Here is a 27,939-nt window from a genome sequence, read left to right on the forward strand (position 1 = left end):
CATTTTGGATGAAAATGAACTAGTACTACTAAAGGGAAGTTTATGATTCTTGGCTAAAGCACAGTCCTTGTAGAAGAAATCCACTGTAGATTTTCCTTGAAGTACAAGTTGAGTAGTAAAGAGTACCCTTCTAAAAATGGAAAAAGAAGGGTGGCAAGTCTACTATGCCACACTTTTACATAGGCTTTATTACTGATTAATGCAGTAGGGGAAGATATTAAAGAGTGACTAGAAGATATTTGAATAGGGAAGAAGCCATCTTTAATTGGTCCGTGCAAAACCATCATCCCTGTAGTATGATGATTGACATATGATCCATCAATATCAAGAGTCAATGAACATTTATTATCTTTAATAAACTGATAATCAGAAAGAAGTTGTGTTGCATTTGAGGCACATGTAAGACATTGTGCAACTGAAATGTAAAGTATATAGTATGTAACAAAGAAAAACCAATATGATCAATGGATAGACCTTTACCATCACCAATGTATACTTTGTCTTCTCCATGATAAGGGTTGGGAGATTGAATGTTGGAGATGTCATTTGTAATGTGAAAAGTGGCACTAGAATCAATTAGCCAGGATGGAGTATTAGGCTTCATTGAATGATGAGCACACATCGCAACCAACTTTGCAGAAGATACTTTACCAACAATCTCAAGATTCATACGATCATAATAGTCGATAGCCTCATGACTAGTAAAACCACAAATTTGACAATGTATACGATAACTAGATGTATTGAAATTGTGAGAGCCATGATAATTGCCATGGTGATTGGAATTGTTACCTCTGAAATTGTAATTGGAACCACGATTGCCACAATTATTGTAGTTATGGCCTTGATTGTTGTAGTGATTACCTTGATTACCATGATTGTGCTTCACAAAATTCTATGATTGAGGATACTGAGTAGCAACGACTTGTGGTGTATGAAGAATAGGAACTTAAGAAGCCTGAGCATAAAAAGGCTTGAAATGGTTATGTGACATTGGAGGAAGCAAGTTTCTTTCTTCGAGACATGGACAATTCCTTGGTGGGAAGTAACCCGTGCAATTCATTAAGTGTTATGGAAGAAAAACGAAGCATGATAGAATTGATAAACGACTCAAATTCATCTGGCAATCCAGTAAGTGTAGCAGTAATCAAGTCACGATCGGTAACAAAAGCTATAACAGCAGTCAATGAATCGGAGATCTCTTTGATTTGCTGCAGATATTCAAAGATTGACAGAGATCCTTTTTTAAGAGATTGAAGGTGACATCGCAATTGGTGAATGTGTGCATGACCACCAAATCGCTGCTCTAATTTGATCTGGAATAACTTCTTCAGAAAGCATAGAATTTAACCAAATAAGGAGATTCTGGTCTTTTTCATATCAAAGTTCAAAGGCCGGATTGATTGAACAATCTGGAAGCATAGGAGAAAGACATGGTTCTGTGCCATCAATGACACCAATGAGTTTGTAGCAGTGAAGAATCGGAGCAAACAACGCATGCCATAGAAGATAATTTGAGCGTTTCAGCTTGATTGGAACCATGCTTCCAATATTCTGAATCGTAAGAGAAGTATATGAATTTGAGAAGTTAGGGTTTGATGAAGATGAATTGTCTTCAAGAATGAAATAATGCAAGTGGAAATTGGACGGATTGAAATCGTCGGGAGGCAAATGCCAAGTGATACCATATTGAGACTTACAGAGAAAGCTTAAAGAGGAAGAAAACTTTGAACTGTAATCCTTGTATTTCTCATTGAACAATAATTAGTTTTACACTTGGTATTTATAGAGTTAATAGAACCAAAACTTACATATTTACCCTCAGTAATACTAATAATTACATAGTCAAGTATAACAACTATACAGAAGAGAAAAGAACATTACATCTTGTTGAAAATACTGGTGGGTTAATGAATGCCCATAGTGATATTGAACACATTGGTATATTTTTCAATGCCCATACAAAGTGATATTGACTTGGGAAATGAAGGATGATCGTATTGTCGAAAGGTGTATGCTGTAAATTTCAATGTATAGTTAATACGTTTGTTTGGAGTTACTTTATAAATAGAGCGCTCCGTATGCTTTCAAGATACACAGAGAAAAAAGAAAGATTAATAACATCAATATCTATTCCTCCATTTTTTATTTGTCATCCCCTTTTGTTGTAATTACAGTATGATATTTTATAGCTGCTGCGCTCCTGTCACTAGTAAAGGTGATCTCTTTAATTTTTACCTATTTATAACACGTTATCAGCACGACTCTCTAATTATTCTCTCATTTCTTTTTGTCGAAAGAAAAAAAAAGTTTCCTCTAAGGAGTTTACTGTTTATCTTATTCATCTGCCTCAACTGTTAGATATACCATCATGAAGAACTATTTGCACCATGCCTGCTTTTATTTCTCAACCTAACAGTTACATATATCTTTGATATCTTGTTTGGTGTAGCTTTTGATTACTAATCCAGTGTTTATTTATGTTAATTTTACTGCAAATTTTAGGTGATGCGGTATAATCATCCACCATGCTTTGCGTATTTAAATTTTCCTGCTAATTGAGTGGTGCGAAATAATTGTCCATCCTATGTTATGTTATTTCAAAGAGAATGGTGCAGTATAATCGCCCTCCTCATTCATCTTGAAAATCTCGAGCCTGAAGTTTCGAGTGCTTATCATTTTGGCCTGAATATCAAAATGAAAAATTTGTAAGAACCAGAAGTTCTAACAATATATACCTCCAGAATACATATTATTGCAAGTTCTTACACATCTCTGTTTTCTTTCAGAAAAGAAAACGACGAACTTGGCAAAGCTTGATTTTGTTGCCTTAGACATTACTGGGAAGAACTACCTTACCTAGGTAGTGGATACCAAGATCCATTTGGAAGCAGGGAATCTTGGAGAAACAATCAAGGATGAGAACAATGCATCTTCTCAAGATCGGGTGAAGGCCATGATCCTTATCTGTTGCCACCTTAATAAAGGACTAAAAAGCTAGTACTTAACGGTTGAAGATCCGTTATCTCTCTAGAAGGCAGTGAGAAACAGATACAATCACTAGAAAACGGTAATTCTTTCAAGAGTTCTTATGAGTGGACTCACCTAAGGATCCAGGTTTTCAAGTCAGTGACTGAGTACAATTCTGCGATGTTCAGAATTAGCTCCCAGATGAAACTCTGTGGGGAAACCATCACTGAATAAGATACGCTAGAAAAGACTTTCAGCACATTTCATGCTTCAAATGTGGTCCTACAGTAGTAGTATACAGAGCAAGGTGTCACTAAATATAACCAGCTGATATCTATGCTCCTGGTTGCTGAACAAAACAATGAGCTCCTACTGAAAAATCATTAATCCCGACCTGCTCGATCTGCACCATTCCCAGAAGTGAATGATGCTTCCCTCGAAGTGAACGCCACATCCTCTAATGGTAATGATCATAAAAGAGGACGTGGCCACATGCGAGGACAGTGGAATGGAAAAGGCAAGAATCATGGTGTCCAGTTTCACAACCAGGTTTCAAGGTATAATTTAGGCTTGAGCTTCAAAAATGTGAATCGCCACAAAGGCAAAGCTCATATGAACAATGCTTCCAGAAACTCTAAAGGAGCCTGCCATAGGAGTGGTGGCAATAGGCACTGGGCGCGTACTTGTCGTACCCCAAAACATCTGGTTGATCTATATCAAGCCTCAATCAAGGAGAAGGGTGTTGAGACCAATTTTTTCGACCAAGCTAAACCAATAGATATACATGATCCAGTATGCGACTTATTAAGGCAGTTGAACACAACCCATCTAGATGTCTCAGACTTCATTATGGAAAGGGGAAATGAAATGTACCGGTTCGACTGAATCATTTATGTTTGATGTACTTTTATTATGCTGAACTTGTAGTTTAAAACTAGCATTTCAAATTTAATAAAAGTGGCATTTAAATTTCCTGTTATAAATTGCTTTTAACCATGATCCCTTTTACTTAGAAAGCATGGATAAAAGCTATGGTCATTCTCAAAACATGAGAAATGGTAGAGATATATGTCTTGTAGATAGCACAACCACACATACAATACTTCGAGATCGAAAGTATTTCTCAAGCTTGATGCTTACAAAAGTAAGGGTAACAACAATATTAGGCCAATCAGATGTAATTGAAGGCTTAGGGAAAGCCCAGGTTCTGTTACCAAATGGAACAATACTGTCCATACAAAATGCGTTATACGCTACTCGATCTACTAGAAATTTGTTGAGTTTCAAAGACATACGTTTAAATGAATACCACATTGAAATGAAAAGTGCAGAAAATGTGAAGTATATATGCATTACCTCCAATGATACCCAGAAGCGTATATTGGATAAGTTGCATGGTTTGACGAGTGTATTGTATTATACATACATAAAGACAGTTGAATCACATACTGTCATGAACTAGAAGTTCATTGATTCAAAAGTTTACATGCTTTGGCATGACCGTCTGGGTCACCCAGGATCTACCATGATGCGTAGGATCATTACCAACTCTAATGGACATCCATTATTGAGCAGACATATTGCTATCTCAAATGATAACCCTTGCAAGGCTTGTTCTCAATGGAAGTTGGTAATTAGACCATCACAGCTAAAGGTTGATGCTGAATCACCATCATTTCTGCAAAGAATTCAAAGGGATATTTGTGGGCCTATTCAACCATCATGTGGACCATTTTGATATTTTATAGTTTTGGTTGATGCATCTACCTGATAGTCACATGTTTGTCTCATGTATACTCGGAATGTAGCTTTTGCGAGACTTTTTGCTCAGATAATTAAGTTACAAGTACAGTTCCCAGATTACCCCATTAAGTCAATCCCACTTGATAACGCTGGTGAATTTACGTCTCAAACTTTTGATGATTACTACATGACATTGGGCATTGATGTTGAACACCCTGTTCCTCATGTCTATACTCAAAATGGTTTAGAAGAAGCATTTATCAAGAGGTTTTAATTAATAGCTTGTACTCTGCTCATGAAAACAAAATTGCCAGTTTCTGCATGGGGACATGCCATCTTACATACTGCATCATTGGTTCGATTGGGACCTATAGCCAACCACCAATACTCCTCAGTGCAACTCGTGTTTGGGCATTAGTTAAACATTTCACATTTACGAGTTTTTGGTTGTGTTGTTTACCTATTGCACCACCACAATGAACTAAGATGGGTCCTCAGTGCAGATTGGGAATTTATGTGGGTTTTGATTCACTGTCTATCATTAGATATTTGAAACCCTTGACAGGTGATATGTTTATAGCTCATTTTGCTGATTGTCACTTTGATGAGACGGTCTTCCCATCGTTAGGGGGAGAAAATACCGTTCCAGAAGAACGACAAGAGCTAACATGAATTGTTCCCACCTTATCTCATTTTTATCCACGTAGCACTCAATGTGAAAATGAAGTGAAAATGATCGTTCATCTTCAAAGTATTGCCAATCAAATGCCAGATGCATTTAATGATGCTATGAAAGTGACAAAATCATATATACCAGCTGCAAATGCACCTGCAAGAATTGATGTTCCTGTTGGACAAAATAAAGTGGCAGCAAATGATTCATCTGGTGAACACCTGAAGTGTGGTAGACCTCCAGGTTCAAAAGATTCAGCCCCTCGAAAGAGAAAGACAAGGGCACAACTGAATCCAAATGGAATCATTCAAGAAGAAAAAATGAATGACAAATCCACAATTCATGATTATGTACTTTTAGAAGAAAAAAAATGTCATTGATGAGACACATGTACCTGAAGAAACAGAGGTACATGAAAGCAGAGCCCCGCTCTATTGATGAATGCAAACAGAGACAAGATTGGCCTAAGTGGAAAGATGCAATCTAGGTAGAATTAAATTTCTTGGAAAGGTGAAATGTTTTTGGACCAGTAGTCCAAACTCCGCCTGGTATAAACCCCGTGGGTTACAAATGGGTATTCATAAGAAAGCGAAATGAGAAAAACGAGATTGCAAGATATAAAGAACAACTCGTTGCATAAGGTTTTTCACAAAGACCTGGAATTGATTATGAGGAAGCATACTCTCTTGTAATGGACACAATTACGTTCTGTTACTTAATAAGTTTAGTGGTTCCAGAAAAACTTGACATGCGACTTATGGATGTCATCACCGCGTATCTATATGGAGAATTAGATATTGACATATATATGAAAGTCCCAGAAGGACTTAAGTTGCCTGAAACAACTAAAAAACCACGAGGTATGCTTTCAATCAAATTAAGGCGATCATTGTATGGGCTGAAACAATCTGGACGAATGTGGTATAATCGTCTCAGTGAGTATGATCATAGAAAGGTATACCAACAATGTCATTTTCCCTTGTGTGCTCATTAAGAAATCCAACTCTGGATTTTCTATAGTGGCAGTATATGTCGATGATATGAACCTAGTTGGAACTCCTGAAGAGCTCAATAAAACTGCTGAATATCTGAAAAGAGAATTTGAAATGAAAGACCTTGGATAAACAAAATATTATCTCGGCCTGCAGATCGAGCATTATGCTAGTGGAATTTTGGTCCACCAATCAGCTTACATTGAAAAAATCCTGAAGCGATTTGGCATGGACAAGGCTTATCCACTCAACACGCCAATGGTCATTCGTTCTTTGGACTTTAAGAAAGATCCATTCCGTCCAAAAGAAAATGATGAACTGGTCCTTGGTCCAGAAGTACCATATTTGAGTGCAATAGGTGTTTTATTATATTTAGCACAATGTACTAGACCAGTTATAGCTTTTTCAGTCAACTTGTTAGCAAGGTATAGCTCTGCTCCAACAATTTGTCATTAGAAATGAGTTAAAGATGTATTGCGATACCTTTGTGGGACAACATACATGGGCCTCTTCTACTGAAAGAAATCCATAAATGACCAGGTCCTTGTTGGATACGCAGATGCTGGTTTTCTCTTTGATCCGCATAAAGCCCGCTTACAAACTGGATATGTGTTCAAGAATGGAGGTACAACAATCTCATGGCACTCAACAAAGCAAACATTAGTTGTTACATCTTCAAATCACTCAGAAATACTTGCTTGACATGAAGCAAGTCATGAATGTTCTTGACTAAGATCAATGATCCATCATATCCGGAATTCATGTGATCTAACTTCGAAGACAGACAATCCAACTGTCATCCATGAAGATAATGCAATATGTGTTGCCCAAATGAAGGAAGGATTCATCAAGGGCGATAAGACTAAACACATATCTCCAAAGTTTTTCAGTGCACATGAGCTTCAGAAGGCTAAAGTTATTGAAGTCAGACAAATCTGTTCCAATGAAAATCTGGTAGACATGTTCTCCAAGTCTCTACCAAAGTGCACGTTTCAGAAGTTAGTGCAAAGTATCGAATTACGTCGACTTACCAATCAAATAAATTTGGAGAATGTGGAATCAGGGGGAGCATCCATGATAAATGCATGTTGTACTCTTTTTCCTTCGATTAGGATTTTTACCACTGGGTTTTTCCTATCAAGGTCTTAACGAGGCAACATAAGCATATTTAACACTATATCAACAATCCAGGTAAATTTGTACTCTTGTTCCTTCGCTATGATTTTTTTCCACTGGGTTTTTCCGAGCAAGGTTTTAACGAGGCAACTGATGTTGATATGTGGGCATCCAAGGGGGACTGTTGAAAATACTGGTGGGTTAATGAATGCCCACAGTGATATTGAAAACATTGGTAGATTTTTCAATGCCCACACAAAGTGATATTGACTTGGGAAATGAAGGAGGATCGTATTGTCAAAAGGTGTATGTTGTAAATTTCAATGTATAGTTAATATGTTTGTTTGGAGTTGCTCTATAAATAGAGCGCTCCATATGCTTTCAAGATACACAGAGAAAAAGGAAAGATCAATAACATCAGTATCTATGCCTCTCTCTTTTATTTGTCATCCCCTTGTATTATAGTTACAATGTGATATTTTACACCTGTTTTGCTCTTATCACTAGTAAAGTTTATCTCTCTAACTTTTACCTATTTATAACACATCTATATTTGATTACTCTTTAATAATATTGTTCTTCTTACATATAAAATGGACCATACTTTGTACCTACAAATTGGTTCTTGAAACCACCCAATTAATAAAATTCTAGAAGCAAAATACAAAGTGGTTTGGTAGCCGTGAGAGTCTTATGACTGGTAAAAGATCACTCCACGACCCATGAGGTAGTTGTAGCGACCCCAATCCTAAATATACATATTCACCCTTTAAATATATATACATCACACCCTAGCCTCACCAAGACAAACACAAAACATACATATTTCCCTTGAGCCAATACCAAATAAACAGAGCCAAACAAATTCAACACCAAAATATGGCTCCTCCTGCTACTACCCTCACATCCATTGCGCATGAGAAAACCCTACAACAAAAATTTGTCCGAGACGAAGACGAGCGTCCAAAGGTTGCCTACAACGAATTCAGCAACGAAATTCCGATCATCTCGCTTGCCGGGATCGATGAGGTTGAAGGCCGCCGGGCCGAGATTTGCAAGAAGATTGTGGAAGCTTGTGAGGACTGGGGTATTTTCCAGATTGTTGATCATGGAGTTGATGCCGAGCTCATATCGGAAATGACCGGTCTCGCCAAAGAGTTCTTTGATTTGCCATCGGAGGAGAAGCTCCGCTTCGACATGTCCGGTGGCAAAAAGGGTGGATTCATCGTGTCCAGTCATTTACAGGTGATCACAACGCTATATATAGGAATTCGAAATATCAGGATCTTTGTACACCAAAATAAAATTTGTTAGCTTATTGTTATTTTTAAAAATAAATTGTTAGAAGGCATTAACTCGTTATTAGTTTAGTAATACAAGAAATTGAAGTACTACTGACTTATGTCCTAACACATGACATATTTGGATTGTAAATTTAGGGAGAAGCTGTGCAAGATTGGCGTGAAATTGTGACCTACTTTTCATACCCGATTCGCCACCGGGACTACTCGAGGTGGCCGGACAAGCCAGAGGCATGGAGGGAGGTGACGAAGAAGTACAGCGACGAGCTGATGGGGCTGGCATGCAAGCTCTTGGGGGTTTTATCAGAAGCCATGGGGTTGGATACAGAGGCATTGACAAAGGCATGTGTGGACATGGACCAAAAAGTGGTGGTGAATTTCTATCCGAAGTGCCCTCAGCCCGACCTAACTCTTGGCCTCAAGCGCCACACGGACCCGGGCACAATTACCCTTTTGCTTCAGGACCAAGTTGGTGGCCTTCAGGCTACTAGGGATGATGGGAAGACATGGATCACCGTTCAACCAGTGGAAGGAGCTTTTGTGGTCAATCTCGGAGATCATGGTCATGTGAGTAAAATACTAAACAATCTTATAATTTTTTTTGGCAAACGATAGGTTTTGTTAAAGTAAATGTTAAATTAGCTACCGACGAAGTTTAAACAATTTTATAATTAAACTTGCAGTTTACAAATATTTTTTAACTCAAACAATAGCGGTTTTATTAGAACGTTACAAGGTGCATAAATAAAATAAAATTTACAAATATTTCTTAGCATGGTAATGGTTTAAAAGTCGTACAGAAATGGAAGTAAATTATGATTACATTTTTGTCACGTTATAGAGGGGTTCATGTGTCATAAAAAATTCAATAAAAATGGGTATGCTCGTGATGATGATGGCGGGTAATTAAATGCCATTATATTTATGTGATGAGCAAGATAGGGGCGTTTTTTATATGGGGTTTTCTGTACCACACAACAATGCATATGTTACCAAACACCTCATATTTAATACAATTGCGTGTGCTGTTGACAATTGACATTAGAGAATAGGAAAATGGCTGCATAGGGTTTGTGATGTTATGGTCAGTCGCTTACATTTATTTGTGTGACCGTTGTTGAGAGTGAGATTCCTGATGCATCAATAGTCGAGATTTACTTACACGTGCATGAACGCAACACTAAGGTTTAGCGGTTTAGCATATAACGAAACATAAAATCATGGGCTTGAGTCAATTGAACTGATTGAATTATTGTGCATAATTGTTTGAGCAGTTTCTGAGCAATGGGAGGTTCAAGAATGCTGATCACCAAGCAGTGGTGAACTCAAACAGCAGCAGGCTGTCCATAGCCACATTCCAGAACCCAGCTCAAGATGCAATAGTGTATCCACTCAGTGTGAGGGAGGGAGAGAAGCCGATTCTCGAGGCGCCGATCACCTACACCGAGATGTACAAGAAGAAGATGAGCAAGGATCTTGAGCTTGCCAGGCTGAAAAAGCTGGCCAAGGAACAGCAACTGCAGGACATGGAGAAAGCCAAAGTGGAGACAAAGCCAGCGGACGACATATTTGCTTAGACTTCTCCCCAGCCACTTAAAAGCTCTTTGTGAAACTATAGCCACGTGTAACTTTGCCTTCCCACTTCTTGTACTCGTAAACTTCACTTTCGTGTGCCATAATGTGTTGGTAGGGCATTTGCTCCCTGGGATGTTTATCTGCCATAAATTGATGATAAATTAATAATCTGTTTACATCAGTGAGCTAACTACATGATTCCCCATATAACTAATTTTTCATTCATGTCATTTATAAAGCTTCGTTTTTACGATATTCAACCATCCATTACTGCTATTGTTCGCTCAATTAATTGGCAGCTCCTTGACATTGATCCGCTTAGCAAGGGAAACATGAAAAACTACGTGGAAGAACTTTGTAATCTTCGCGCTATTGGTTTGTCTGGTCGTCCTGCCATGTCATCTCGTGTTACTGAAGTTTTATGGAAACCACCTTCTCTACATTGGGTCAAGGTGAATACCGATGATGTAGCTTATCGATCACCGGGATTGGCTGGTACTAGCAGTATCTTTCGTGATCATTTTGGTTCATGCATAGGGTGTTTTGCTACTTCTTTAGGGGTGGCTACATCTTTTGAAGCTGAATTGCATGTTGTAATTCATGCGGTAAACTTGGCTTGTGAGAAGGGTTGGCGTTACCTTTGGATTGAGTGTGATTCATCCTGAGCTGTTCTTTTCATTTATGTTTCTCATAATAGTGTTCCCTGGCGTTTGAAGGAATGTTGGTTGAATTGTCGAGCGTTGCTCTCTTCTCTGTGCATTTGTTCAGCAAATGGAAACCATCAAAATACCCACCAAGGTGGAGGAAGCTTTGAAAGATTCAAAATGGACAAAAGCAATGCAAGTTGAAATGGAAGCGCTACAAAAGAATAATACATGAAGTGTGGTCCCACTTCCCAAGGGAAAGAAATCAGTGGGATGCAAGTGGGCGTTTACTATTAAACATAAGGCAGATGGAACAATTGATAAATACAAGGCGAGGCTAGTGGCCAAAGGTTTTACCCAAACCTTTTGGGTTAATTATCAAGAAACTTTTGCCCCTGTTGTAAAGATGAATACCATTAGAGTTTTATTATCTCTTACTGCGAACCATGATTGGCCTCTGAGATAGTTTGATGTTAAAAATGTTTTTCTACATGGTGATTTAGAGGAAGTGGTGTACATGGATATTCCATCAAGTTATGGCGCTGCGAACTCCAGTGGGAAAATGTGTAGACTTCAGAAGACACTGTATAACCTTAAACAGTCACCCAGTGCGTGGTTTGGGCGGTTTACCCAGGCGATGAAGAAATATGGGTATCAATGGAGAAACGCAGACCATACATTGTTCATCAAATGCAAGGATGGCAAGGTAACTCTGCTTATCATATATGTAGATGATATGATTGTCATAGGTGATGATACAATGGAAATCAAACATCTGCAAAGGCATTTGTCTTCTAAGTTTGAGATGAAAGATCTTGGAGGAATTAAATACTTCTTGGGAATTGAGGTGACTAGGTCTCAGGAAGGAATATACTTATCTCAGAGAAAGTATGTGTTGGATCTTTTGTCTGAAACTGGTATGTTAAGGTGTAAACCAATGGATACACCTTGTTTATACCATATTTAGGGCCTCCATATTTAGATCTCGTATAAATACTCGGGAGACTTAAATGTAATTATGTAATACAGGAAGGGGCAAATATGTAATAAGTGAGGAGCCCTTATTCTATAAAATGACTCCTCACCCTCACAATTAGGGGAGGCCAATTCCTAAGGCTCCTCACCCTCTCAAAGCTCTCACTATCATTCAGAGCTCTCTCTCCCTCAGTTAAATACGTAATCAGTGTGGACGTAGCCCAAACCTTGGGGTGAACCATGATACATCTTGTGTTATTTACATTTCATGCAGATTCAAGGTTGGATTTACGTTGTACCAAGACCTCTGGTTTTGTGCATCAACATTTAGCGCCATCTGTGGGAATCGATACGAAAAGTTGTGTCGGTTCTCTTTCATTTTTTCACATCCACTGTGAATCTGCAAAAAACCCACAAACCTCACTGGATTTTTTCTAGAAAAAAACATTCACTAGTTATGAGTTACTTTCTTTCTTCATCCCTTAGTTTTCTGTTCTAATATTTTCAGTCTCAATGAGGTTCTGTCTCCCTCGCATCCTTGCTTTTCTAACTCTCATCACTCACTTTCTTTCTTATCGCCACGCAGACCCTCACCTCATCTCCACTTACAGACTTTCTTCTCCTAGAATTCAAATCCATAGAATTGGTCTCCCCGTTTGGATTCTGCTCAGAAATCATCGATTCCTCTCGGGAATTGGGGAGTTCACTCCGATCCTGCGGCAGAACACTCATCTTTTCCTGCATACTCGTCTAAGATCCGAGTGCCTTAATCGACGGACTGCTCGAAACCCAAGGAAGCTTGACAACTTTTCAGTTTACCCAAAAGAGAGAAACGAGTGGAGAAGATGGACAAGAAGCTTCTGGATGCAGCCATGGCGGGAGACACTGCGGCGCTTAAAGATCTGATCGCAGAAGACCCACTCGGTCTCGACAGAGCTTTAGTCTCCTGCGTTTCCGAGACGCCGCTTCACGTAGCTTTAATGCTGGGTCACTTGGGTTTTGTTACCGAGTTACTGAGCCGCAACCCCGAACTAGCCTCCGAGCTGGACTCACATAGGTCAATGCCTCTCCACGTAGCGGCCGCCAAAGGGCGAGTTAAATCAGTGAGAGAGTTGGTCCGAGTTGGGAATGAGTCGACCTGGGCGTTGACCGACTGAGGCGAGACGGCGCTGCACTTGTGCGTTGGGTGTAACCGGTTGGAGGGGTTGAAGGTTTTGGTTGAGGCAGCTGGGAATGATGATGATTTTGTGAATTGGAAGAATTGTGATGGTAACACTGTTTTGCATATTGCCATGGCCAAGAAGCAAACCGAGATTACCAAATTCTTGCTGTTTAAAACTGGCGTGAACTTGAATGCGTTGAATGCAAACAGCGCTACCGCCTTAGACATTCTGATGCAAAGTTCTAGAGATTTGAGGGATATGGAGATTGAGGATTCTCTTCGAGGTGTTGGGGCTTAACAGACATTGACATTCTCTCTCTTTGATAAGAAAAAACCGCATGCGTATCAGCCATTCCTTTCTCTAGCAGTTCATCGCGAACAGCCTAAGTGGCATTAGGTGATGCAACTCTTTTGATTTCCCTTTTCAACTTATTGAGATCAGATTTATATTCCCTTAACTTGGCAAGAAGCACCGCCTTCACGCTTGGTTGCAAGTTTCTGGCTTCGAGAAGCACCGCCTTCTCTCGATTCGCCATCACCATTTTCAAGAAAGAGACAGAAAGAAAGGTGCAGTGAATAGAGAGAAAGAAAAAGAAAAAAGAAAAAAAGAAGTGACAGCATCGTGTAACTTTGCGACACTTTCACGTTGCGAGGCCCTTGTTTACCATCTGCCAAAAAGGAAAAAGAGAAAGCAAAAGAGAAAAGGGAAAAGAGAAAGCAAAAGTAAAGCAAAATGAGAGAAGAGAATAAAGTCTGCAAGATTGGGTTTTTACTGAGCACATGCATGACAGCAGCGCAGAGACAGATACAGAGATAGAGAGAGATGTGTGGTGGAAAAGTAAAAGCAGAAAGCAAAAGCAAGGAATAAACAACCCACCAGAATGATGTGATTTACTTTTTTTATTTTTGAATGATGTATTTTTCTTATCTTTCGGGAACATCTGTATAAACCCCATCAGAGGGTTAAAAAAAAACGGCAAAGCCCAAAATAAATGGGCTGGAATGTTGTGTAAAGGGCGAAGGCCCATAAGACCAAAATAGCTCAAACCAGGTGACCAAAAGTACACCAAGTACTCCACAATTATTCAGTAACTCACCACTATTACCACCAACCAGTTGATCAAAAGTACGCCCAGTACTCCAAAATTATTCGACAACCTGCCGTTATTACCACTAACCAGGTGATGAAATGTACAACCCGTACTCTAATATCATTTGGCAACTAGCCATTCATGCCACCAACCAGGTGATGAAATGTACAACCCGTACTCTCCTTCATGCCACAAACTAGGTGATCAAAAGTACGGCCAGTACTTCATATTATACATGAGCATTACTCATGTCAATCATACATAAACATTCATGAGCATCACTCATATCAATCATACATAAACATTCATAAACATCACTCATGTCAACATTCATAAACATCACTCATGTCAACATCCATGAGCATTACTCATGTCAATCAAACATTCATGAGCATCACTCATGTCAATCAAACATTCATAAACATCACTCATGTCAATCAGCTTTAAAAGCTTCATTTACAAAAGCTCTAGCTTCAAAAGCTTCATTTACAGAGCTCCAACTTCAAAGCTTCACTTACAAAGCTTCAGTGCAGGGTATACAAATACTGCCTCCAAACAACCGCCACTTCGGCCCATACATGGATTCAATTTGAAGTCTCCAGCCAACAGACTCTATTGACCGAAGACTTGGGGTATTACATTATGTACCATATATTGGGCCTCAACTGGGCCTCATGAAAAATACTTAGGGGACTCTAGCCCACCATTCATGTATTGAGGAGCGAGCCCTTATTCTATAAAAGGGACTCCCTCACCACCATTAGAGAGCATTAACTCTAGCCCGTATTTATGTATTGAAGAGCGAGCCTTTATTCTATAAAAGAGACTCCCTCACTACCATTAGAGAGCATCGCCGCTTACTGAGCAACCACCTCACCGCAAGCATCAACTCCAGCCGATCATTCATGTATTGAGGAGCGAGCCCTTATTCTATAAAAGGGACTCCCTCACCTTCAACGCCACAAGCCGAGCCAACCAAGGCAAACATAAGCCATGAGCCGAGTAGCCTCGCAGCATGTGCTATTTCTAGTTGAACATCATTTCAGATTGAGCACCGCCTCATATCGAGCATCAGTTCAAGACAACATCTAGTTACTTTGGCCCACACATGGACTGAATTTCAAGTCTCCAGCCAAAAGACTCTGTTGACTGAAGACTTGGGGGACTACTGTTTATACCATATTTAGAGCCTCTGTATTTAGATCTCGTATAAATACTCGAGGGACTTAAATGTAATTATATAATAAAGGAAGGGGCAAATATGTAATAAGTGAGGAGCCCTTATTCTATAAAAGGACTCTTCACCCTCACAATTAGGGGAGGTCAATTCATAAGGCTCCTCACCCTCTCAAAGCTCTCGCTCTCATTCAGAGCTCTCTCTCCCTCAGATAAATACATAATCAGTGTGGACATAACCCAAACCTTAAGGTGAACCACGATACATCTTGTGTTATTTACATTTCTTGCAGATTCACGGTCGGATTTACGTTGTACCAAGGCCTCCGGTTTTGTGCATCAACACACATATTATGCAGAATCATCATCTAGCAATTTATCAAGATCAAGTCCCAGTGAATAGGGAAAGGTATCAAAGATTGTTAAGGCGGTTGATTTATTTGTCGCTTACAAGGCCAGATATTGCTTACGCAGTAAGTGTAATGAGTCAATTTATGCTTGCTCCTAGTGAGGATCATATGGCAACAGTAATTCGGATTCTGAGTTACTTAAAAGGAGCTCCAGGAAAAGAGTTGATGTATAGAAAGCATAGGCATATGGAGGTGAAAGGGTATATAGATGCAAATTGGGCTGGAAATATCATTGATCGGTGGTTTACGTCAGGATACTTCACATTTGTAGCTGGTGATGGAGAAGTAAGAAGCAAAATGTGGTGGCAAGGTCTTCGGCCGAGGCTGAGTACATAGGAATGGCACATGGTATTTGTGAGCTTCTATGGCTTTGGATTCTACTTACTGAGATAGGGTTTAAACCAAAAGGTTCTATACTGTTGTACTATAATAATCAAGGAGCACGGGAGATAGCTAATAATCCGGTGCAACAAGATAGGACCAAACATGTTTAGGTGGATAGACATTTTATCAAAGAAAAGTTGGATGTTAAGTTGGTTGACACTCCGTTCCTGAAGACAGAAGAACAGTTGGCAGATATTCTAACTTATGCAGTTTCTGCAAGAAGGTTTCAAGACTCACACGACAAGTTGGGCCTAGATGATATCTATGCACCAACTTGAGGGGAAGTGTTGGCGTTAGTCAACAATAATACAATAGGAAAGTAATTGTGTTTGCTAGTTTGAGTATAACTCACCTTCTATGTCTTTAATATTCCTTGTAGTACAAGGATTGAGTATGTATATTATGTGTTGCCTCATATGAGAGAAGAATATAAAAAGAAATATATTGAAACCCTAAAATTAGTTTCATCTTATAATCTCATAACAAGGCATGTCCATCACCAATGTGGGACAAACTTTTCCTCACATCATCAAATCTCAACACAACATGCCCAGATTCAAATTAAATAACCTCAATCAAATTTAGGGACTCGGATATTGTACATGAATTTACTTAATATAATTCACCATCTAATAGTTAGATATTCAAACTAATGATGAATGAGATGAATATTTTAAATAAATGCATACTTGTGTGTACCCTAGTCAAATTTGTTTAAAGTTTGAACACATGCTCAATTTATGAAGCACACATAACACGTCATAACTCAATCTCTCTCTCTCTCTCAGATATTTTATCACAACCAAATTTTTAAGAACTCTGTTTTCAGCCTTAGTTTTTTTTAGTGTAAGTAAGATATTCATATATTAAGAAGGAATACGTACAGATTATTGAGAATAGAATGTTAACAATGGATCTCGATAAAAATTTTGCTAGGAATTTCAATCTGAACGAAGAGATAAAAAAACGTCCCACACCAACCATTTATAAAGTTTTTCAAACCTTCTACACAAATTGAGTTGTCAATAAGGATATATGGGTATGCGATTCTACCATTTAACAAACTGTTATGAACTTGCTATAAAGAGGCTGATTCAAAGCTCTTTAACTAATCAATTTAGAATGAATGGATTTGCATACTTACTAGAAAAAAAAAAAGAAGAGGCTACTTAGGTTTTTTCTGGTTAAGTATAGAATTAACATAATGATTAAAATGTATTTAGTGTTTCTCAGATATTTTATCACAACCAAATTTTTAAGAACTCTGTTTTCAGCCTCAGTTTTTTTTAGTGTAAGTAAGATATTCATATATTAAGAAGGAATACGTGCAGATTATTGAGAATAGAATGCTAACAGTGGATCTCGATAAAAATCTTGCTAGGGATTTCAATCTGAACGAAAAGAAAAAAAACGTCCTGAACCAACCATTTATAAAGTTTTTCAAACCTTCTGCACAAATTGAGTTGTCAATAAGGATATATGGGTATGCGATTCTACCATTTAATAAACTGTTATGAACTTGCTATAAAGAGGCTGATTCAAGGCTCTTTAACTAATCATTTTAGAATGAATGGATTTGCATACTAGCTAGAAAAAAAAATGAAAAGGCTACTTAGGTTTTTTCTGGTTAAGTATAGAATTTATATAATAATTAAAATGTATTTAGTGTTTCTCAGATATTTTATCACAACCAAACTTTTAAGAACTCTGTTTTCAGCCTCAGTTTTTTTTAGTGTAAGTAAGATATTCATATATTAAGAAGGAATACGTACAAATTATTGAGAATAAAATGTTAACAGTGGATCTCGCAAAAATCTTGTTAGGAATTTCAATCTGAACGAAGAAAAAAAAAAGCGTTCCGCACCAACCATTTATAAAGTTTTTCAAACCTTCTACACAAATTGAGTTGTCAATAAGGAACTATGGGTATGCGATTCTACCATTTAACAAACTTTTATGAACTTGCTATAAAGAGGCTGATTCAAAGCTCTTTCACTAATCATTTTGGAATGAATGGATTTGCATACTTACTAGAAAAATAATAAAGAGGCTACTTAGGTTTTTTCTGGTTAAGTATAGAATTTACATAATAATTAAAATGTATTTAGTGTTTTAATTGTAAACTAAAAAATGCACGAAAGCTCTAACTTCTGATACGAAATTCAGATTAAAAGTTGTTGCTTGGACAAGTAAATGAGGAAAACCTAATTATTCTAAAGCTAAAAATAGTATCTAAGATTAGGATTCGGCAAGTGTGCGAGAGCTTTCACTTTTTACGTTATTTGTAGAGTGTTGATATCTACACATTTATTTTTATTTTCCACGTACTCCTTTTAATTTATATCATTTGATTATCTCCAATTCATTTGATTTAATGACAGAAAATTGAAAGAAATGTGTTAAAAGTAAAAAAAGAGTGTAAATAGTAACACCGTCTTTTTAATATGAAATAATAGTGTTAAGAAAGTAAGGGAGATAAGATAAGGAATAGGATCCTATCGCGATCCTATTTGTAGTGTTTCAAATGATCAATCAATTATGTTCGTTCACCGTATATAGTGTTGTTAGAAATTATTTTAAATTTTTTTATTTAAAATTAAATATAAATAGTATTTAACGAAAATTGACCGTACGATATATAATAAACATACGGGATTATTAATCTTCCGGATCCCCACAAAGAGAATCCGAAAAAGATCATCTTCCATAAGATATGTGGTTGAGCACAATCTTCGACGAAGCCGCTCACCACACAGACGGTCTTACCAAAGGACTTGGATTGTCTGCCCTCCAATTTCCATGCCCTCCCCGTACCCTCCTGTTTTTGTGGTCACGGTTAAGCCACGTCAACATTTTATATTATTATTTCTTTTTGTTTCATTATTTTTATAAAAAAATAATATAAAATATTGATGTGACTTAACCGTGACCACACAAAACAGGAGGGCACGGGGAGGGCACTGAAATAGGAGGGCAGACAATCCAAGTCCCTTACCAAAACCTCACAAAAATATCTTGCTCTAACTTTTATATTTTATCTCTTGACCTCTTTCTTTTTTGTTAATCAGCGATAGAGAACGAAGGCCTCCTGGGATTTGCTTCTGAAGCTACGGAGAGGCAAATCTGAGGATCTGAAAGTCCATTAAACACCATATACAAGACATCCCTAAATTTCTTTCTTAGTTGTTAAAATAAAAGTCATAATTCTTATTATAAATTGTTACTCAGTACTACGGTCTGATAATATTTATCTTCACTTAAAAGTGAGAGATCTTAGGTTTGAATCTTGTAAATGACGAATTCGATACTAAATATAGCTAAAATACCTTAAAATTTGCACAAATAATCCTAGTAAAATTCTTATAGCATTTTGCGAGTTACATGATCCATTGTTGTGTTTTCCTTGGTTCAATCTCTCTCCCGCTCAATCGCTTGCATTAAAACGAAATCAAAAGAAATGGTTAAGGCCCACTTGAAGTTGAAGCCCAACCAAACTATTCTTTAAGCAGACAGGAAGAAAATTAATGAAAAGATAAAGAAAGTGATAAAAGCAACATCCATCCACTCACTCACTTGGAGTTGGCTGCACCTGCAAACTTCAACAACAATGGACGCCAAACTCCTCCACCTCCTCAGCTCAACGCCAGCCTCCCCAACCCACCTCGCCCTCACAAAACCTTCGCCAACTAAACATAACCATATCTTCTCCCCCGCCCGTCCCCGGCCTCTCAGAATCAGCACACTAGTTTACAACACCACCGGCAGTGATGGTGGTGGCAGCACTAGCAGTCCGGACACTGACGGCAACAGCGTGGCAGCCCCAGACGCCACGGGAGTGCGGTTTAAGAAGAGGTTGAGAAGACGGACGAAGCAGCAGCGAGAGGAGGGCGGTGAGAGGGACGGCGGACGGGTCATGAAGGCTCAAGCTAGTGCTGCTCCAAAGAAGTGGGAGGATATGAGCCTGGGGGAAAAGGCATTGGAGCTTTATGTGGGGGAGAAGGGTGCTTTGTTTTGGTTAAATAAGTTTGCTTATGCTTCAATTTACATAGTGATTGGGGCTTGGATTCTCTTCAGGTTTGTTGGACCAGCTCTTAACCTGTACCAGTTGGATGCACCTCCTCTCTCTCCCACTTCCATCCTCAAGGGTTCCTGATTGATTCAATCATTCTCTTCTCCAAGAGATTTTCTACTTCGCGTTTTGATTTCGATGATGTTATAGTAGACTTCGTTCACATACAATCTACAACTTATCGATTCTACGAACCAAATACTTATCGTTAGCGAAAGGTCTATAGCTCAACTGGTCAAAAGCATTCACCTGCATCCGAGATTCTGGTGTCCAATTCCTCAACCCCGATATTGTTTGCATTACGAAGAAAACATGCATCTTTATTGTTAGCATAAATTAGCACTCCAGGACAATCCGACGAGAAAATTCCGGAGGAAAAACACAGTTTTGAGCATGTAATATTACTGATGAATAAAGCGTACACAGCCATGTCTTCTCTGTGAAACGGAACTATGGAGCTGTAAATTACATTATTGCAGTGCAACGATTAAGAGTGAATATCAATATGCTATCTGAATAATGTGAGATAACCCGGCGCTTATAGCAAAAGGTTCATCTTCACCTCAACATAGTACACAATGAAAGGCTAAATCAAAACTTGAATGAGCACCAAGCATACAACTTTATGAATTTGAATGGCTACATGGCGTTGACTGGCTGAGCGGTTGCATCTCTTTCAGTCTTGCACCTGCAGATAACAAGGGTTCCAACATTCAGAGCAAATTACTATGTATAATGCAGATCATTTACACGTCTCAACTCGGAGCATAATTGATACACAAAATTTGAAAATTATTGTTCTATCAGGATATATCAAGAAAGAGGTTTCACTGCTCCATCAGGATATATTCCATACCATATGGGAAAACAGTTTACTATGCCATTGGTAAAGTTGGGATTAAAACCCAAGGAAAAGGATGAAGTAACGAATGTTAAGCAAAAGAGGAATCAATGCTTAGTTTAGAAACTAACCTATTGCAGTTTAATCGAGATGCATAATTATGATTGTTGCAATTTGTGCACATCCAATCCCCATTACGCCATTGCTTTGCGCTGCGAAGTCAATAAAATATAAGTAAGAAAATCCTTATCAAAGAAGCTAATCTTACAATAGCTGATTTTGTGCTAAAAAATATAGGCTCATCATAAGTGACGTTTATAGGGGCCATATTTAATTAGGGATAGATATTATCCACATTTAAAAAGGTGTGGAAGCAAACTGAAAATAGTTAAATAAACATGAATAATACACTGCAAGAACAAATATGCATATAATAACAAAGACTCAAAGACCAAAACTGTTATCTAACCAACCGAATGTGGTACCTAAGCATGCATATGTAAAAGGAAAAGCTGATTCCAAACTCACCCTTTTCCAAGAAGCGTAGGTGTCATTGCTTGCTGTGTGAATGGCATGGGTACTTGCAAATTCGGAGCCACGCCTGAGCTTATATTGGGATGATAAGGAGCGTAAGGTCCAGTTGCGGGGTTACCACTGGTCCCTACCACTTGCTCAAATCCAGGATAGGATTGCTGCTGCCCAACTGTCTGCACATTTAGTGAAAAGAATACGGAGAGAATGAGGAGAGGAAGAAAGCAAGGGATACTGTATGAAACAATATTATAAAGTTTTATAATCTAAAATTCCATAGAAAAGATAGATCATCCTTACATGTCCTACATTCAGTCTCTTGTTATCCCAGTCATGAACAAGCTCTTCGGATGCTAATCGCTTCATTCCAAGAGCTTTATATGAAAAAAGAGGAATGGAAATAAATGAGCATTAGTTACAATATGATACCAGTGATTAATAATGGAACCCAATAACTGTAGCTCAGGTGCTTCTAAAACATAAATCCATCATACGACAATTGCAATGCTGATAAAGAAAGGGCGTACACGGTGGAAAAGCATCGCATTTTTTGCACTGCAGATAAATCAAAGTTTGATCAGAAATCAACAGTTAGGTAAGGAAAACTCTTTGCTTCAAATGCTCATGTAGCATCATCATACCTGTGTTCGAGATGAATAATTATGGAAACCACAACTGCATAACCAATCACCACTGCGCCATCCTTTTGGAACTGAAAGAAGCTGATTAGTAGAATTTGCATGTGGAAGTCCAGCATTATGGTTTCCACCTACAGGCCAAGTAGAAGCCGGCTGAACTCCAAACTTATCAGCCCCTGGTATAGACCAGTTCAGAAGCGAATGTGGGGGAGCACCATTGCCCATCATCATCCTTTGGTCCCGTCCTCCTTGGACCCTGGCAAAATGATGTGAATAAGTTGGGAGAGAAGCTCCGGGGATTGCAACCGCTGGCATTGCCGCTACCTCCTTTGGTTGCCCGCACTTTTTGCACTTTTCTCTTGATGCATAATTGTTGTTAGTGCAACCTATTGATCCATTGCCACACACACCCAACCCACAATCCAGCCAAGTACGCACACCAACAAGTCCACCCCACACCAAAATACCCATACAAGAAACAGAAACCACTCAACCTAATTGATAGCGAGTTGCTAACCATTTTTTTTTTCAACTTGATAAAAAAATGAAAAGCAAAGAAAAATACAAGCTGCAATAACAATTATGCATTCACATTGAATAAACAAGGTCAAGGAAATGTGTCATTACTCATTAGGCTACGAATGTGCAAGTAAGATATACTCTTTCTGTAATTGAAATCGAACGCACCCAGAGAAAAAAGATCGTATATTTGTTCAACTGGGAAATTAAACTTCAAAGTTGTACTTCATTCCTTTCCTATATTCTTATATACCAAACAAAGCATGTACCCTAACTGCCATACTCAACCTCTATCTCTCTCAACAAAACCGATAAACGATTTGTAAAATGACCGTCTTTCCCTTTGAACCCAACTTACAAAAAGGCAACTGAAAATGGGTAATTGGAATGAACTGAGAAGACAGCACTCCCCAAGCTTTAATTCTCAATTATAAACAAGAAAGAAGAGTGTGAGATGTTATTAGGCTTATTACCGTCAATGAAAACTAAAAACTGATAACGAAATGGTTATCAATCGGCCATAAGCATCTAAGTTTCTAACCGTTAATGAATAATAAGGAAAGGGGACTGTTTACATCTCTAATTTTCTTCCTAAAAATAGAAACACCAAACCCGTTGAAGTAACCATTATTATATGTGCAGTACAATTCAATCAAAACCCCATATAAATACCCTTAAACCCTACAACTCCCAAAACCCATATCCATATACAACCCAAAATTAACCCTAGTATAATTCTAGCAATCTTAGAGAGAGAAAGTTAGAGAGAGAGAGAGAGAGAGAGAGGGGCGTGAGGTCTAACCGGTGCAGATCCAATCGCCGATGCGAGGGAGCCACTTAGAGTCGGCGGGGGTTTTGGTGTCGACGAGAAGGCGAGGCTGCTTGCAGCGATTGCAGAAGGATCTGAAGGCGTAGTTTCTGTTCCTGCATCCACTGCACTCCCAATCCCCTTCTCTTCCTTCCGCCATTGTTTGATTAGATTACAGTTCTCACTCCTACTCCGCTCCTTCGTCTTCCGCCTATATATCTGTGTGTCTGCTAAGCTCCGAGGGTCGACGAGCAAGCAAGCGAGACGCAGGGATCGTACGGACTACGGAACTCTCGAGTTGCCGGGCGAGCTCCTACCTCTCGCGCCCTTGTCCAGTTGACCTTGAAAAAAAACAGGATAATATGGGCCGTCACTAGTTGATTAGGGCCGTGGCCCAATATCTTCAGGCCCAATAGGCCCAGCACGAGTGTTATGTTTGTTTTTTTTTTTTTTGTACCGCGCAACAAACAAAGCAAAAATCTTTCAAAACAACGGACAAGCCGCGCCAGCCGTTTTTGCAATTCACAAGGTTGTCCCGACGCTCATAACGGCATCATTCTCCGGCCACGTCTATCTGCCTTCCACGCAGACCCGCGGTCGCGTTGGGCATCACACAATCTGTCTCTGAATCCATCAAATAAAACAAAAGACCGACTGTTTTTTCCTTCTTCTGGGTCGGGAAATCACAATCGGAATTGGTATTTACGGATCAAAAGCTCGAATCTTGTAGAAAAATGGTTCGGAGAACTATCGCTTTGAATCGGATGTGAAACATGGAACTGAAAGCTGGGAAAGAAGCCGATTGCAGCACAGAGTCGAAGTCGAAGACGGAGAGATGGTGTTGGCGGTTACTTCTGTTATTAACTATCTCTCTGCTAGCAGCAATGGTTGCACTTACTCTTGTACAGTATTTCAAGCACTGGAAATCAAGCAGGGTCTCAGGTCACCGTGGCGCCATCGTGCCAAAATACTCCGAAGCTCTTCAGATCTCCATGCAGTTCTTCGATGCCCAGAAATGTAACATAAACCCAATTCTCCGTTTCTTGTTTTGCGGTCTTTTTGGGACTGCTTCTGGAAAGGCTAAAAGCGGTTTTCTGTCAACTAGAAGCACATTTCTGCTTTTGTTTGTCAGAAAAACTTAAAAACGTTGTGCTTTCTGCAGAAACAGTCTCAATGATCCCTTGATTTTATTTGTAAGTTATAAACCAAGCATGTTATGATCCTGTGTTACTTCTTCTTCTTGTTGCAGCTGGTAAGCTGGTGGATAACCCCATTCCGTGGCGAGGGGATTCGGGCCTCCAAGACGGGAGTGAGGATGATTTGGATTTGTCAAAGGGACTGTATGATGCAGGTGATCTCATCAAGTTTGGCTTTCCCATGGCTTTCACTGCAACTGTGTTGTCTTGGGCGATTCTTGAATATGGAGACCAAATGAAAGCTGTGAAGCAGTTGGATCATGCCCATGACTCACTTAAGTGGATCACTGATTACCTAATCAATGCACATCCTTCTCCAAATGTGCTTTATGTTCAGGTTAGTTACATTATTTAGGTTAATTACTTCAAATTTTCAATGATATCCTATTAAACTCTTCGATACATGGACGGTAATGCTCAAGTTGTTAGACTGTGAATCGGGACAATTCATTAGATCGATTATTGTCTGAATTTGTGGTCTAGAACCAGTGTCTCGCAAATCGCAGCGTAAAAACATCTGTCTTGCAATATAAGTTTGTTTAGAGAACATTACTCTTAGTATCATGTTTGTTTGAATACACTAGGATTGCTAGATCGTGAATGGGGACAATTCATTAGGTTTATTCTTGCCTTAATTTGATCGCATTCACAGTTAGGCATATAAGAGTGTCTTGCGATACAAGTTTCGTAAGAGAACATTATTTAGTGAACGAATTTTGGTGACCTAGTAGTGCCCTATTCTCTCGGATTTTCTCGCCTACAACTAATAGTATATAATTGTCTATCTCTATCATCATGTGATAAGATTGCTTTGTTCTTAATCTCTTTCTCTTTCTCTAAATTTTTTTTGTTTGTTAATTTGTTAACTTTTATGTGATTGAAGGTGGGTGATCCTGAGTTGGATCACAACTGTTGGCAGAGACCGGAAGTCATGACAGAGAAAAGGCCTCTGATTCAAATCAACACATCCTTCCCAGGAACAGATGTTGCAGCAGAAACTGCAGCTGCCATGGCGTCGGCATCTCTGGTGTTCAGGAAAATCAACTCCTCTTACTCTAAGTTGCTCCTCACGCACGCCGAGCAGCTGTTTTCTTTTGCTGATACTTATAGAGGTGCCTATAGTGTCAGCATTCCCCAAGTGCAAATCTACTACAACTCTACAGGATATGGAGACGAACTCTTATGGGCAGCTACCTGGCTCTATCATGCAACTAAAGACCCAACCTACTTCAAATATGCAACCGAACAGAACGGGCCAGCGTTTGCAAATTGGGGAAGTCCGTCTTGGTTTAGCTGGGATGACAAGCATGCTGCAACTCAGGTACATAGTATATAACAATGCTTTACCATTGTGTAGTTTATAGGCCAAGATTAACTATTACAACTAAGCATTTTTGTTGTTTAACTATCCTGAAGATACGGCAAGCCCTTTTTGTTTAAGTAAAACGGGTTGTGAACCCGCATTTAGTTGCTTCTAATCATTTTCAGGTCATATGCTGTCACGAAAAATTATTTGTTGAAAGTCTCTTGAAGAATAAATACAATTTGTGTCATGTTGGAGCAGGTTCTGATGTCTAGGATAAGTTTCTTTGGCACAAAAGACATGTCATCTGCAGAGAACATTGATCTTCAGGAATACAGGGAAACTGCAGAGGTTTTCATGTGTTCACTTCTACCCGATTCCCCCACGGCAACATCCAGCAGAACATCCAGTAAGATTCTTTTTGCTGTCACTATTTCGCACGAATTAGCATCTTCGCACTCACTAATCTCTTCACATGTATTCATCATTGTTGTCTGACTACAAGAAACTCATGTGCAGAACATGTTAGCTTATGCCTCATTATCCAATGGAAAACAATCGGTTTTTTTTGTCCTTTGATACATGCTAATTGAATGCACACGCACGTCACATCGTGTGTGCGAAGACTAAATTGATGAGTGCATGTCATGCGATGTAGGCGGTCTGATTTGGGTGATAAAATGGAACTGTCTACAGCATGCTGTGGCTTCAGCATTTTTAGCCATTCTCTATAGTGACTACATGCTAACATCTAAAACCGAAATCCTGTATTGCGATGGAAAATCCTACAATCCTGTTGACCTTCGCAAGTTTGCCATCTCTCAGGTATTCGATTGGGCTAGTTCATCATCATATATAAGTTGGTTTTTCTTGCCCGTTTTCATCAAACTAACCTAATTGCAAACAAAAACCCTTGCAGGCAGATTATGTGCTAGGAGAAAACCCAATGAGGATGAGCTACCTTGTAGGGTACGGAAGCAGCTACCCTCAATATGTTCACCACAGGGGAGCTTCAATTCCAGTGGATGCAGAAACCGGCTGCATAGACGGGTTTAAGTGGCTGGACTCACCCAATCCCAACCCAAATGTAGCTGTTGGTGCCCTAGTTGGTGGCCCTTTCATGAATGAGACCTACATTGATTCCAGGAACAATTCAATGCAAGGTGAGCCAAGCACTTACAATAGTGCCCTTATTGTGGCACTCCTATCAGGCTTAGTTGCCACTTCTCCAGTGGCCAAGACTTTCTCGTAGACACAAGATTTTGTGTGGCCCCTCTTGATGCGGGGCTTTAGGCGGTCGCTTCTTATGGTTACACTCAAGGCCAGCCCTTTTTTTGTATAATATGTAGCATGTAGGTATGGTTATATATGTTCGAGTGACATTGTAATATAGTTCGAACTTGGGGAGAAGATCCGAATTGGAGTGCAAAAGAAGACACTGCTCTAGCCGGCCAACTTGGTTACGCCGGGTTTTCGCTCGTACCGTATCTTTTTAGTGATTCAGGTGGAGACAGAGGTGATTGATCTCATGCTGGTTTTAGCTAGCAGGAACACCAGACTGGGATTTGCCCATTTCCCTGATGTGAAAATATTGAGCTGTGACTTGATTTATCATTGCTGTTAGATGTTGTTCTCTTTGTAATATTGGCAGGTTTTTGGTTTGAAATGTTGGGTTCTTCCCATTGTGGTATAAGCATATTAAGCTCCACTCGTCCTTCCAGTCTTGCTAATACTCTTAGTCATTTTTTATTGTTATCGGCGTGATAGGAGAAAAGTCATAAGAGGATATACAACCAGTTAAAAAATACGTCATCTCAATCTA

The 27,939-nt window shown here is 39.1% G+C and overlaps 5 protein-coding genes across 5 annotated transcripts; 4 read left to right on the top strand and 1 right to left on the bottom strand.

Moving 5' to 3' along the window:
• Positions 1-8,287: 8,287 nt before the first annotated feature.
• Positions 8,288-10,560, top strand: LOC126604572 (naringenin,2-oxoglutarate 3-dioxygenase-like). The gene is made up of 3 exons (XM_050271861.1): positions 8,288-8,739; positions 8,934-9,362; positions 10,070-10,560. Exons 1-3 carry the CDS (start codon positions 8,374-8,376, stop codon positions 10,370-10,372), a joined length of 1,098 nt encoding a protein of 365 aa, XP_050127818.1. The 5' UTR covers positions 8,288-8,373; the 3' UTR covers positions 10,373-10,560.
• Positions 10,561-11,703: 1,143 nt separating this feature from the next.
• Positions 11,704-13,640, top strand: LOC126602780 (ankyrin repeat-containing protein BDA1-like). Its single transcript, XM_050269649.1, has 2 exons — positions 11,704-13,121; positions 13,152-13,640. The coding sequence occupies exons 1-2, from the start codon at positions 12,835-12,837 to the stop codon at positions 13,447-13,449; spliced, it is 585 nt and encodes a 194-aa protein (XP_050125606.1). The 5' UTR covers positions 11,704-12,834; the 3' UTR covers positions 13,450-13,640.
• Positions 13,641-19,754: 6,114 nt separating this feature from the next.
• On the top strand, positions 19,755-20,726 carry LOC126604084 (uncharacterized). The gene has a single exon (XM_050271167.1). It carries the CDS (start codon positions 19,820-19,822, stop codon positions 20,363-20,365), a length of 546 nt encoding a protein of 181 aa, XP_050127124.1. The 5' UTR covers positions 19,755-19,819; the 3' UTR covers positions 20,366-20,726.
• Positions 20,648-23,930, bottom strand: LOC126604083 (uncharacterized). The gene is made up of 7 exons (XM_050271166.1): positions 23,613-23,930; positions 22,295-22,677; positions 22,181-22,208; positions 21,954-22,027; positions 21,651-21,829; positions 21,254-21,334; positions 20,648-20,969 (listed from the first exon to the last, which is right to left on the bottom strand). The coding sequence occupies exons 1-7, from the start codon at positions 23,776-23,778 to the stop codon at positions 20,921-20,923; spliced, it is 960 nt and encodes a 319-aa protein (XP_050127123.1). The 5' UTR covers positions 23,779-23,930; the 3' UTR covers positions 20,648-20,920.
• Positions 23,931-24,023: 93 nt separating this feature from the next.
• Positions 24,024-27,830, top strand: LOC126604082 (endoglucanase 24-like). Its single transcript, XM_050271164.1, has 6 exons — positions 24,024-24,635; positions 24,868-25,151; positions 25,698-26,135; positions 26,379-26,526; positions 26,776-26,942; positions 27,037-27,830. Exons 1-6 carry the CDS (start codon positions 24,392-24,394, stop codon positions 27,367-27,369), a joined length of 1,614 nt encoding a protein of 537 aa, XP_050127121.1. The 5' UTR covers positions 24,024-24,391; the 3' UTR covers positions 27,370-27,830.
• The last annotated feature ends 109 nt before the right edge of the window (positions 27,831-27,939 follow it).

This window comes from Malus sylvestris, chromosome 15 (genome assembly GCF_916048215.2).
Source record: "Malus sylvestris chromosome 15, drMalSylv7.2, whole genome shotgun sequence".
Lineage (NCBI taxonomy): Eukaryota > Viridiplantae > Streptophyta > Magnoliopsida > Rosales > Rosaceae > Malus > Malus sylvestris.